This window comes from Lolium perenne, chromosome 1 (assembly GCF_019359855.2).
Source record: "Lolium perenne isolate Kyuss_39 chromosome 1, Kyuss_2.0, whole genome shotgun sequence".
Lineage (NCBI taxonomy): Eukaryota > Viridiplantae > Streptophyta > Magnoliopsida > Poales > Poaceae > Lolium > Lolium perenne.
Genome location: NC_067244.2, coordinates 61,754,305 through 61,765,132, shown reverse-complemented (window position 1 = coordinate 61,765,132; position 10,828 = coordinate 61,754,305). Strand labels below are relative to the sequence as shown.

The 10,828-nt window shown below is 45.4% G+C and overlaps 1 protein-coding gene across 1 annotated transcript; it reads left to right on the top strand.

The window, feature by feature from the left end:
- Nucleotides 1–7,908: 7,908 nt before the first annotated feature.
- LOC139838623 (uncharacterized) lies at nt 7,909–8,689 on the top strand. The gene has a single exon (XM_071828622.1). The coding sequence runs from the start codon at nt 7,983–7,985 to the stop codon at nt 8,526–8,528; it is 546 nt and encodes a 181-aa protein (XP_071684723.1). The 5' UTR covers nt 7,909–7,982; the 3' UTR covers nt 8,529–8,689.
- The last annotated feature ends 2,139 nt before the right edge of the window (nt 8,690–10,828 follow it).

Here is a 10,828-nt window from a genome sequence, read left to right as displayed (position 1 = left end):
CTTTGTGGCATCTTAGTGGTGTTCTTGGGGACTCCAATTAAGTTGTGGAGAATCTTCAAGGGCAAGGCCTTTGTGGCAATTTATTGGGAGCCTCCAATTAAGTTGTGGAGATAGCCCCATGCTTTGTGCGGGTTCGGTGACCTTCCTAAGGTCCCATAGTGGATCGAGGACATCCCTTTTGATGGGAATTCTCGAGGAGAATACGGTGGCCCTCGTGCATTTGGAGTGACTTGTCCTCCACACCGCTCCAACGGAGAGTAGCACTTGCAAGAGTGTGAACTTCGGGATATATCGTTGTCTCCGCGTCACTTCGGTTATTTCTATACCCGAGCTCTTTACTTATGCACTTTACTTTGTGATAGCCATCGTGCTTGAAGTTATATATCTTGCTATCACATAGTTGCTTGTATTGCTTAGCATAAGTTGTTAGGTGCACATAGGTGAACCATAGTATATAGGCTTTGGGCTTGACAAAGTAAACACTAGTTTTATTCCGCATTTGTTAAGCCCATCTCGTAAAAGTTTTAAACCGCCTATTCACCCCCCCTCTAGGCGACATCAGTGTCCTTTCAGTTGGGGCAAATTATTTTGGTTGTGTTGTGTGCAGGTTCCACATTGTTGCTGACACCGGTAGTGCTCCCTGCCAAAGTCAGCTAGCAACACCTTCAGAAGTGATTTCTTTCTCCTTGATACGTCTCCAACGTATCGATAATTTCTTATGTTCCATGCTACTTTATTGATGATACCTACATGTTTTATGCATACTTTATGTCATATTTATGCATTTTCCGGCACTAACCTATTAACGAGATGCCGAAGAGCCAGTTGCTGTTTTCTGCTGTTTTTGGTTTCAGAAATCCTAGTAAGGAAATATTCTCGGAATTGGACGAAATCAACGTCCAGGATCTTATTTTTCCACGAAGCTTCCAGAAGTCCAGAGAGGAAACGAAGTGGGGCGACGAGGCAGCCACACACCAGGGCGGCGCGGCCCAGGCCCTGGCCGCGCCGGCCTGTGGTGTGGGCCCCTCATGGCGCCCCCTGACCTACCCTTCCGCCTACATAAGCCTTCGTCGAGAATAACTCCAGTACCGAGAGCCACGATACGGAAAACCTTCTAGAGCCGCCGCCATCGCGAAGCCAAGATCTGGGGGACAGGACTCTCTGTTCCGGCACGCCGCCGGGACGGGGAAGTGCCCCCGGAAGGCATCTCCATCGACACCACCGCCATCTTCATCACCGCTGCTGTCTCCCATGAGGAGGGAGTAGTTCTCCATCGAGGCTAAGGGATGTACCGGTAGCTATGTGGTTAATCTCTCTCTCTCTCTATGTACTTCAATACAATAATCTCATGAGCTGCCTTACATGATTGAGATTCATATGATGAGCTTGTAATCTAGATGTCATTATGCTATTCAAGTGGATTTTACTTATGTGATCTCCGGAGACTCCTTGTCCCACGTGTGTAAAGGTGACAGTGTGTGCACCGTGTGGGTCTCTTAGGCTATATTTCACAGAATACTTATTCACTGTTATGAATAGCATAGTGAAGTGCTTATTTATATCCCTTTATGATTGCAATGTGCTTTGTATCACTATTAATCTATGTGCTACTCTAGTGATGTTATTAAAGTACTCTATTCCTCCTTCCTTATGTAATGGTGACAGTGTGTGCATCATGTAGTACTTGGCGTAGTTTATGATTATGATCTCTTGTAGATTATGAAGTTAACTATTACTATGATGGTATTGATGTGATCTATTCCTCCTTTCATAGTATGAATGTGACAGTGTGCATGTTATGTTAGTACTTGGTATAGTTGTGTTGATCTATCATGCACTCTAAGGTTATTTAAATATGAATATCGAATATTGTGGAGCTTGTTAACTCCGGCATTGAGGGTTCTTGTAGCCCTACACAATTAGTGGTGTTCATCATCCAACAAGAGAGTGTAGAGTATAGCATTATCTATTCTGTTATGTGATCAATGTTGAGAGTGTCCACTAGTGAAAGTATTATCCCTAGGCCTTGTTCCCAAATACTGCAATCATCGCTTGTTTACTGTTCTACTGCATCTGTACTGCCTGCAATATTCCCACCATCAACCACACGCCAGTTGTAGCAGCAAGCTATTTTCTGGTGCCATTACTACTGCTCATATACATTCATACCACTTGTATTTCACTATCTCTTCGCCGAACTAGTGCACCTATACATCTGACAAGTGTATTAGGTGTGTTGGGGACACAAGAGACTTCTTGCTTTGTGGTTGCAGGGTTGCTTGAGAGGAATATCTTTGACCTCTTCCTCCCTGAGTTCGATAAAGCTTGGGTGATCCACTTAAGGGAAAACTTGCTGCTGTTCTACAAACCTCTGCTCTTGGAGGCCCAACACTGTCTACAGGAAAAGGAGTGTGCGTAGACATCACTCCTATTGGCCGATTAAATATTGGTTTCTTACTGAGGGAAAACTTTCTACTGTGCTCATCATACCTTCCTCTTGGGGTCCCCCAACGGTGCGCTTTGCACAATATCACTAGTTCCGAAATAAGAATATCAAACAATGGTGGAGCTATTTGGTAAATGTTTTTATGCCTCTTGTTACGTTCACTTAGATGTACCTGCAAGTTATTATATATCCAAAGCAAAGTGTGTGATGAAAGCGGTTGTGAGCGTTGAGTTGTGAACAAAGCAATAGTAAATAAAGCGAGTAGAGAAATAAACAAAGTGAGCGATGTAAATTAATTGGAACTACAACAGGGGAAAATAGTTCTCATAGAGTTGCGGATTCATAATTAAAACATGATTAGGAATATATGATATATTTTGCAGTATGTGTGTACATGCGGAGTTCGACAAAAAGGTGCACTTAATTATGCCAATATGCACCCCGCATGACCACCACTAATCCTCCTATAGCAAGTGGTTGGAGTGTACTAGTAATCAAGGGTCTCCGCATTATTATGGATATCCACTCTTGGATCCCCGTGATCCCTACATAGTTGACGGAGGCGGCGGATGTTTTCACATACTAACACCCACGTAGAACCAACAACATACGACGATGATTTTCTCCAATGTCCCCAAGCGGTCGATATTCACACAACATCATTGAAGAAGATCACCACACATATAATACAAATGAAGACGAAATAATCTTTAATTATGTTCTCCCCAAGAACAAATGCAACTACTCACACGCGGATGCAATCAACATCATAATAATCGTATGCATGGAGTATGAATGATCAAACAAGTACACGTGCAAATCCACAGTATGGTATGGCATTACAACGAGATGGATGAGGATGGTGATGGTGAAGATAGTGATGATGAAGATCGATGCCAAGGCCTCCAAGATCCAAGTAGCGATCGCGGTGGATTCCCTCTGGGAGCCCCCCTCCAAATCCCTTATGGATGTGAGGTTCCATGGTGATGTGGTGTCTCTATATCTCCAATCTCTCATCTGATTGCACGGGGCCGGTGAAAGTATTTGACGATATGAAGATAGTGACACCTTCTAGGATCATCACTTATGGGTGGGTATGACCATACTAGAGGTTGTTAAAACCCTTGTGATCATCCCTTCACGAATTTTCTCTTTGGCTTGACTCCCAGGCGCATGGGTAAATGTTTGGAAGGTATTCATTGCTTCCAATAATCATATTTATGCCCAAAAATGGTATTTCTAATTAATTTGTCTATCAACCTTTTTATTCTTGGGATCTTAATGGAACATGCGCAATAGGTGCGTGCGAGCATGGTAAAATGCTGAAATCCTAACAATAATGCAAAAGAACATAAGGAAAAGCACTATGCATAATGCACGCACCACGTAGCAACTCAAAAGGACTTAACCAAGCAAGTGCAATCAAGAAATGTGTTTCAACTTGAGGATATCAAGATCTTCGTCACCTAGCTCAAGTGGAATATGCAAGGCAGACGTCTGTCCTTGATAGGTTTCTCTTTTATCGGTATCATATTGTTGTTGAGAGACTGGGTGAAAGGACACATATGTCGCCTATAGGAGTGAATAGGCGGTTTAAAACTTTTACGGGTGTGCTTAACAAATGTGAAATAAAACTAGAATTTAGTCTCTCAAATATAAAACCTATATCAACTAGGGTTCACCTGTGTGCACCAACAACTTATGCTAAAAAAGACAAGCAACTATGTGATAGCAAGTAAAGTGCTTAAGTAAAGGGCTTAGATATAGGAATAACCTAGGGGACGTGACGATGATGATGTATCCTTAAGTTCACTTCCCAGAAATAAGCTAGTCTTCGTTAAAGTGATGCGGAAGCACAAGGTCCTTCCAAGCGCCACAACTGCTCACTGTTATCTTCTCGCGCACTTGCACAATGCAAGATGCCACGATCCACTAGGGAGACCCTTGAGGGTGGTAACCGAACCCATACAAGCTTGGTGAGATCTCCAATTAAGTTGTGGGGCTTTCCCCATGCTTGTACGGGTTTGGAACAACCCTCAAGGAGCCATAGTGGATCGATGACTTTACTTTTGTTGAGCAGGCTTGACTAGAATATAGTGAGCCATTGTGACATTTGGGGAGCATTCTGTCTCCACACCGCTCCAACGGAGAGTAGCACCTGCAAGGGTGTGAACTTCAGGATGCACGGTCGTGTCCGCATGCCTCTGTTATTTATATACTGAAGCTTTTTTACTTATGAAATATACTTTTTGATAGCCTCTCAATGCTTGAATTTATTATCTTGCCATCACATACTCCCTCTGTTTTATTTACTTCATGTTATGATTTTAGTTAAAGTCAAACTTTATCATGTTTGACCAAAAATATGGAAAAATATATCAACAACCATAATAACAAAGGCATTTAATATAAAAATATGTTTATGAGAATTATAATACTATAAATTTTACAGTATGCATGCTCATATTTTTTTCTAAGTATTTGGTCAAACTTTACAAAGATTGACTTTGACTAAACCTAGAACGCAAATTAATGTTTAAAGGAGGGATTAATTGCTTATCTTGTTTAGTATAAATTATTGGTGCCCATAGTTGAGCCTAGTATATATAGATTTGTGGTTTACAAATTAAATGCTAGGTTTATTTTCATTTTCTTAAGACAATATCGCAAAAGTGTTAAAGGGCCTATTCGCCCCTCCTCTGGATGCCATATGTGTCCTTTCACCAAGGATCATGAAGAACCAATCTGGTTGTGTACACAACACTAGATAATACCCCAACAACACAGATAGTGCCACATTATAATCATGTGCCACAAGAACAAGGTATATAACGAAACTCCTCCAACAATTACACAATACTCAACAGATGATCCCTCTGTACTAGGATTATGCACAACTCCTTTGCTATATGCACAACACTATCTAGGTACTAAATGACACCCCTAGAACTTAATTGTGGCACATATAACCATTGGCATTGACAAAAAGTACGGTGCTAGTGCCTCATATAAGCAATGTGTGTGTGTGGAAAGACCAATTTTATTGACATGCAACCAATTGGGGCTTTTGCACACACAAAGACAAATCAAGCATATTAATCATCGGCCTTACCAAGAATTTAACCCTAAATATTAAATTGCCCCAAAATTTGATATAGATATAACCGTAAGCAGTGAAATCGATCTATCTCTAGATAGTCATGAGCTACCAAATCAGCCGAACAGAGTGCAAGCCAACAATACACTTAAGAAAAGACAATACGCAAGCAAGATAGACCAAACCGGAACAACAAAATTAAAACTACCATAGAGGTACAAATCTTCACTGCATGTCATCCCTAACCCCTATATATTAAGTTTACCATGGGCAGACCTAGAACAAAAAAAACCAGGTGTCATTGTATCAGACGCACATACTTTTTATGCCGATTTAGGGATGTCCCACAGTCTAAATGCTTAAAATCTAGCAAACAAAGCAATTTTATCCCGTTGTCATGTGATTCCTGGTTGCATAACGTGGGTCCACCCCTGATATTAACCTCCATGATGCAGATTTACCGTATTATATGGTTGGTAAGGGTGGGAGTAGGTATTGCCACCATTGCCTAGTAGATGAAGTGGTTGCTTGCAGCGATAGAGACTATGGTGATATAGTTGCAAACACGTCTGAATGGTAGGAGTCAAGCCAGCGATGAGAAAGCTATCAGTGGTACGGCTAATGATCGTGGCGGCATAGAGAATTTGTTGGCACTAGGAGAACCACCGAGGAGAAGGGAGAGGAGGGTAAGGGGAGAGAGTGATGGGGGAGACTGAACGATGAGGAGATTTATGATGCGTGTTCCAAAAGGAACACGGTGTCTCCCTCTCGTTTATCACGTGTGCAGTCTACGCGTTCCTTTGTGCTTTGCCGGTCCTGACTCCACGAAAACTATCGATTCAATAGTTTCTTTTTTTACAAAGGGCTCTTTATTACTCAATAGAAACATTACACACAACCGTAAAGATCGAGTTATTACAAACCAACTAACGAAGAAAATTCTCAACAAAAAGTTCAACAACGTTAAAAAAAAACACGACTAAGACGAAGGAGAGCAAATCCGTAGATCACGCTGCCATCCATGTTGAGAAAAAATATCCCTCGCAGTATCCTCCAACTGTGTAGACACCGTAAAGAGGTCCCCATGCTCGACACGCTATAGGGATGACCACAAACGGAGTGTAGTTATGCATCAACATATGACATGTAAAAGAGAAGAACATTTATTATTAAAAACATTGTCATTTCTATGTAGCCACAACGACTAAATAACGGCAATCACTCACCCCTAATAAGTAACTTAAACCTAGGATCCACACCATTGAGCCAGTTGCCGGAAATATTCGCAACACTACGAGGTGGATATGTAGATCCTATTTTTATGGCTGGCCATATAGATCTAGCAAATAAATATTGGAAGAAAAGATGTTTTGTCGTCTCATCCTGATGCAAAAGAAAACACATTTTTTTGCTTCCTTCTCAGTTGCGCTTTACAAGGTTATCTTTGGTGAGGATCACCCCACGACGGAGATACCACACAAAAATCTTAGTTTTAAGAGGGATCTTTATCTTCCAAATTTTTAAATTATTATCAACTGGTATATCTGGTTGACCTAAAGCATTCTACATAGATGCCACTTAGAAAGATTCCAACTGAAAATATCGAACCCTGCACCAACTGGACGGAATCCATACGGCATAACAAGTCATCGCATGATGCTTGTCTTGGTCCAATGGAGCTTCGTCGAAAAGACATATTCGGTGGGCAGGGGCGTATCCAGTGGGGTGCCATGGCACCCCCTGCCAAAGTATAAAACTTCTTTTAGCTAGTATTATTTTGACTAATAGTTACTAAATACAAAGCATAAAATGGATTTTTCTAACTTGGCACCCCCACTAATTTTGTTCTAGATTCGCCACTGTCGGTGGAGATATTTCCAGCATCTTAGCGAGCGTATCACTCTGTGTCGCACAATCCTAACCTAAGATGCATTTACGCGCAAAAAAAAAAAAACTAAGGTGCTTTAAACGGCGCTGGCACCCTAAGTTCGTGCGGGAACCCAATCAACCAAAAATTATGGCCCGAGGGCGGCCTTGGTCTGGCTTCATACGGCTACCAATCAGGCCCTCATTTGAATGTTTTTTGTTTTTGCAAGAGAAGTTTTTTGTATTGTGCTTGAGCTTTACAGAGTGTCTACCATGTTACAGAGTTACATGCATCGAGCGAAAACGACAAACCAGTTGTCAAGTCTATGGCTTAAGCTTTACTTCAGCCAAAGCAAGAGAGCCACGTACCTAGTGACTAATCAATAAGTAATTTAATTAATTGATTAGACAGTAGTATATGCTTGCATCACACGACCTAGGAAACAGCCGTATATATAACCTTCACCCCTATATCCCGGCACAATCACAAGCAAATCACTCACTCACTCACTCTCGCTCACAGCAGTCACCACAACCCCCGTCAGTAGATCTCCCGCACGGTACGTGTAGAGCATGAAGAGCAAGGCTGCGAGGGCGGCAAGCGCGGCGTGCATGCCGCGGCTGACGAGGGGCAGCTGCCGCGCATCCACGGCGCAGCCGGCCGCGTCGGTGTCGCTGCTGGAGCGCATCCGCGACGTCGTGCTCCGGCTCATCATGCTCACCGCCGTGTCCAAGTCCTCGGTGCAGCGTAGCCGTAGCAGCAGCAGCAGGACCTCCTCGCCACGCGCCGATGGTGCCGCCGTGGCCGTGACGTGCCGCCGGGACGACTCGATCAGGAACGAGGCCGTCGAGGAGTGCATCGAGTTCCTTAAGCGGTCGTCGGCGGAGGGCGACGCGATGAAGCTGTCCAATGCCACGGCTGCGGACGCCGTCGCCACGGCGAATTGCGTGGCTCCGACGCGCCTGACCAGCGTCGTCGTCGCCGTGGCGGGGAGTACAGAAGAACACGCCGCGGTTGCTGCAGGCGTCGCGGAGACCGCCGTGACGGGGAGTGCAGAACACGCTGCGGTTGTTGCAGGCGTCGCGGACACTGCGAGCTTGGCCTCGGAAGCTATCTGATCTAGCGAACCAATCTAGGACAGGAGAGAGTTGCTCCTTTTGCGTAATGATTTTTTGCTTGTTCCATCGATCTTATGTGAATTATAATGATTATGTTTTGGTTACAAAATGTTTGCTCACCGAGATAAGCGGGTCAGTGGAGTGGTTGTCAGTTTAACGTACGAGTCACCCTTTTCACTTTAATTTGTTTTTGATATGAGGTTGGGGTTGATTGAGCTGGAAAGATGGGAGCAAAGGGACGGTGATTCCAGTTAAACAAACGCATCCTGACGGTGCAAAGAAATCGATGTTGCCCGCTTGTCTTGTAGTGCTGCTCGTAGTATGAAGGTGTCGGGAATATTCAAGTTAAACACTATGATCTTGTGCCACTGAATGCGTGCTAGATAGATAGACGAGAATATTCAAGTTTAGAACTGTCGTTATGCCCGTGATCGTGGGCTGAATGGTGATAAACTATTTCCATCGAGGGAGTAGTTTCAGACTCTCTGATCTCAGAGATTGTTTTCTGTCCTCGTGTTACACGCAGTGGACGAATGAGGGAACCACCGGCCGGCGGTGTTCGATGGAAGAGCCGGCGGGGGTTCGTGTACTCAACGCCGCCAAGCTCTCGAAAACTACGTAGGGCGGTCGGCGGGCTCAGGACAGGACTGCGTACGCTGACCGGAACGAGGAGGATCTCGTCGGCGATATGGTCGGTCTGGAGTCTGCAGCACCGGGCACGTGCTGCTCCTCCCAGGATTGGAGTGCCGCCGCTTGTCCGGTCCACCGCGGCCATGGAGTGAGGCAGCTTCGTAGCAGCATCGACACTACGGGAGAGACGCCGTGGGCCGACGGCCAGCCCATAGGCCGTCGGCACAGAAGCGCTCGTCGACCGGCGACGGAGCCGACCGTCGGCACACAGTCACCGTCGGCACACTGCGGGCTACACCGACGGCCACCGTCGGCACACGAAGCTGGCGCCCGAAGGTCACCGTCGGCACTGTGACGGCCGTCGGTACATGCGCTGACAGGCGGGCCCAGCCGTTAAACTGTCACGGCGCCGTCTGCACTGTGCCGACGGTAGCCCTCGGCGCAACGGTGGCCGTCGGCACATAGACTGACTGCTGGGTCCCTCTAATGCTGTGCCGACGGTGACCCACGGTGCAACTAAGGCCGTCGGCACAGATTAATATGCACATTTTTGTTTTTTCATTTTTTTCATCAAAGAGATAATTATTACCCATATAATTATTTATCCCAATCATTTTTTTGTTTATTTATTTCTCACTGCTATTTTGGCGAACCCCTTTGCGGGAAACCTATATATATGTATAAGGGCGGTATAGATCCCCCGCCGGGACCCCGGTCTAGGGTTTTCTCAGAAATCGAGGATCAGAGAGTGATTTGAGATGGTTTTATATCCAATGCTACCCCCCAGGTGTGTCCGGCTTCTCGGACATGGGATTCTACCCTTAGGCAGATTCTGGATGTATTGGGGGAACTCGCTCGGAGGTGAACCGGAGAGAACCTTGAGATCATATGGGACGATCCTTGTTACCACATGTACCTATGACCTAACCAAACTCAAATGGAGGCATATGCCCACCGTGAGACCCCCGATGGGATGCAGTCAAAGGGGTAGACCGCGCGGTCAACAGAACTAGGGTTTCGCCAAAAATCGAGCCTCGGAGGGGGTGAATGGCCCCAAAACTTGTGTGTGTACACATGGCATGCACAAAAGTGATACATTTAAGAACTTAAGACCCACACACGATACCGAAACACTTAAAGAACTACACCCACACACGAACCGAAACACTTAAAGAACTACACCCACACACAGGAACCAAAACACTTAAAGAAACTACACCCACACACAGGAACCAAAACACTTAAAGAACTAGACCCACACACAAACCAAAGCATTTAAAGAACTACACCCACACACGAACAAAGCACTTAACACTGGGTCGACGCATGACCCGCTAGACACACAGACTCGACACACACACATATTAATCAGAGAAGTCGAAATCTTCATCCTCGCTGGGGGTGTCCTCTGAAGCGGTGGTTGTGAGGTTCCACGACCACCGTTCATCATTCTCCCCCCATGTCGACGCCTCTCCTTTGGCGTACTCTGCTTCAACCTCGGCCTTCCTCTGCCGCTTTCCCGCCCTCCTCTCTCTCCTGTACGTCTGCTTGTCCTTCCAGAATGCGCGCTCTGCCTCGACGGCTCCGGGATGGTCTCTGCGCCACTGTGCCATGAACTGCTCGTCCGCCTCGGTGGTATCAATCCGCCACTGGCCAGACCTGTACCGCCG

Bases quoted from the DNA above. Each gene is read 5' to 3' on its own strand.
- LOC139838623 (XM_071828622.1), top strand. From the start codon at position 7,983: ATGAAGAGCAAGGCTGCGAGGGCGGCAAGCGCGGCGTGCATGCCGCGG.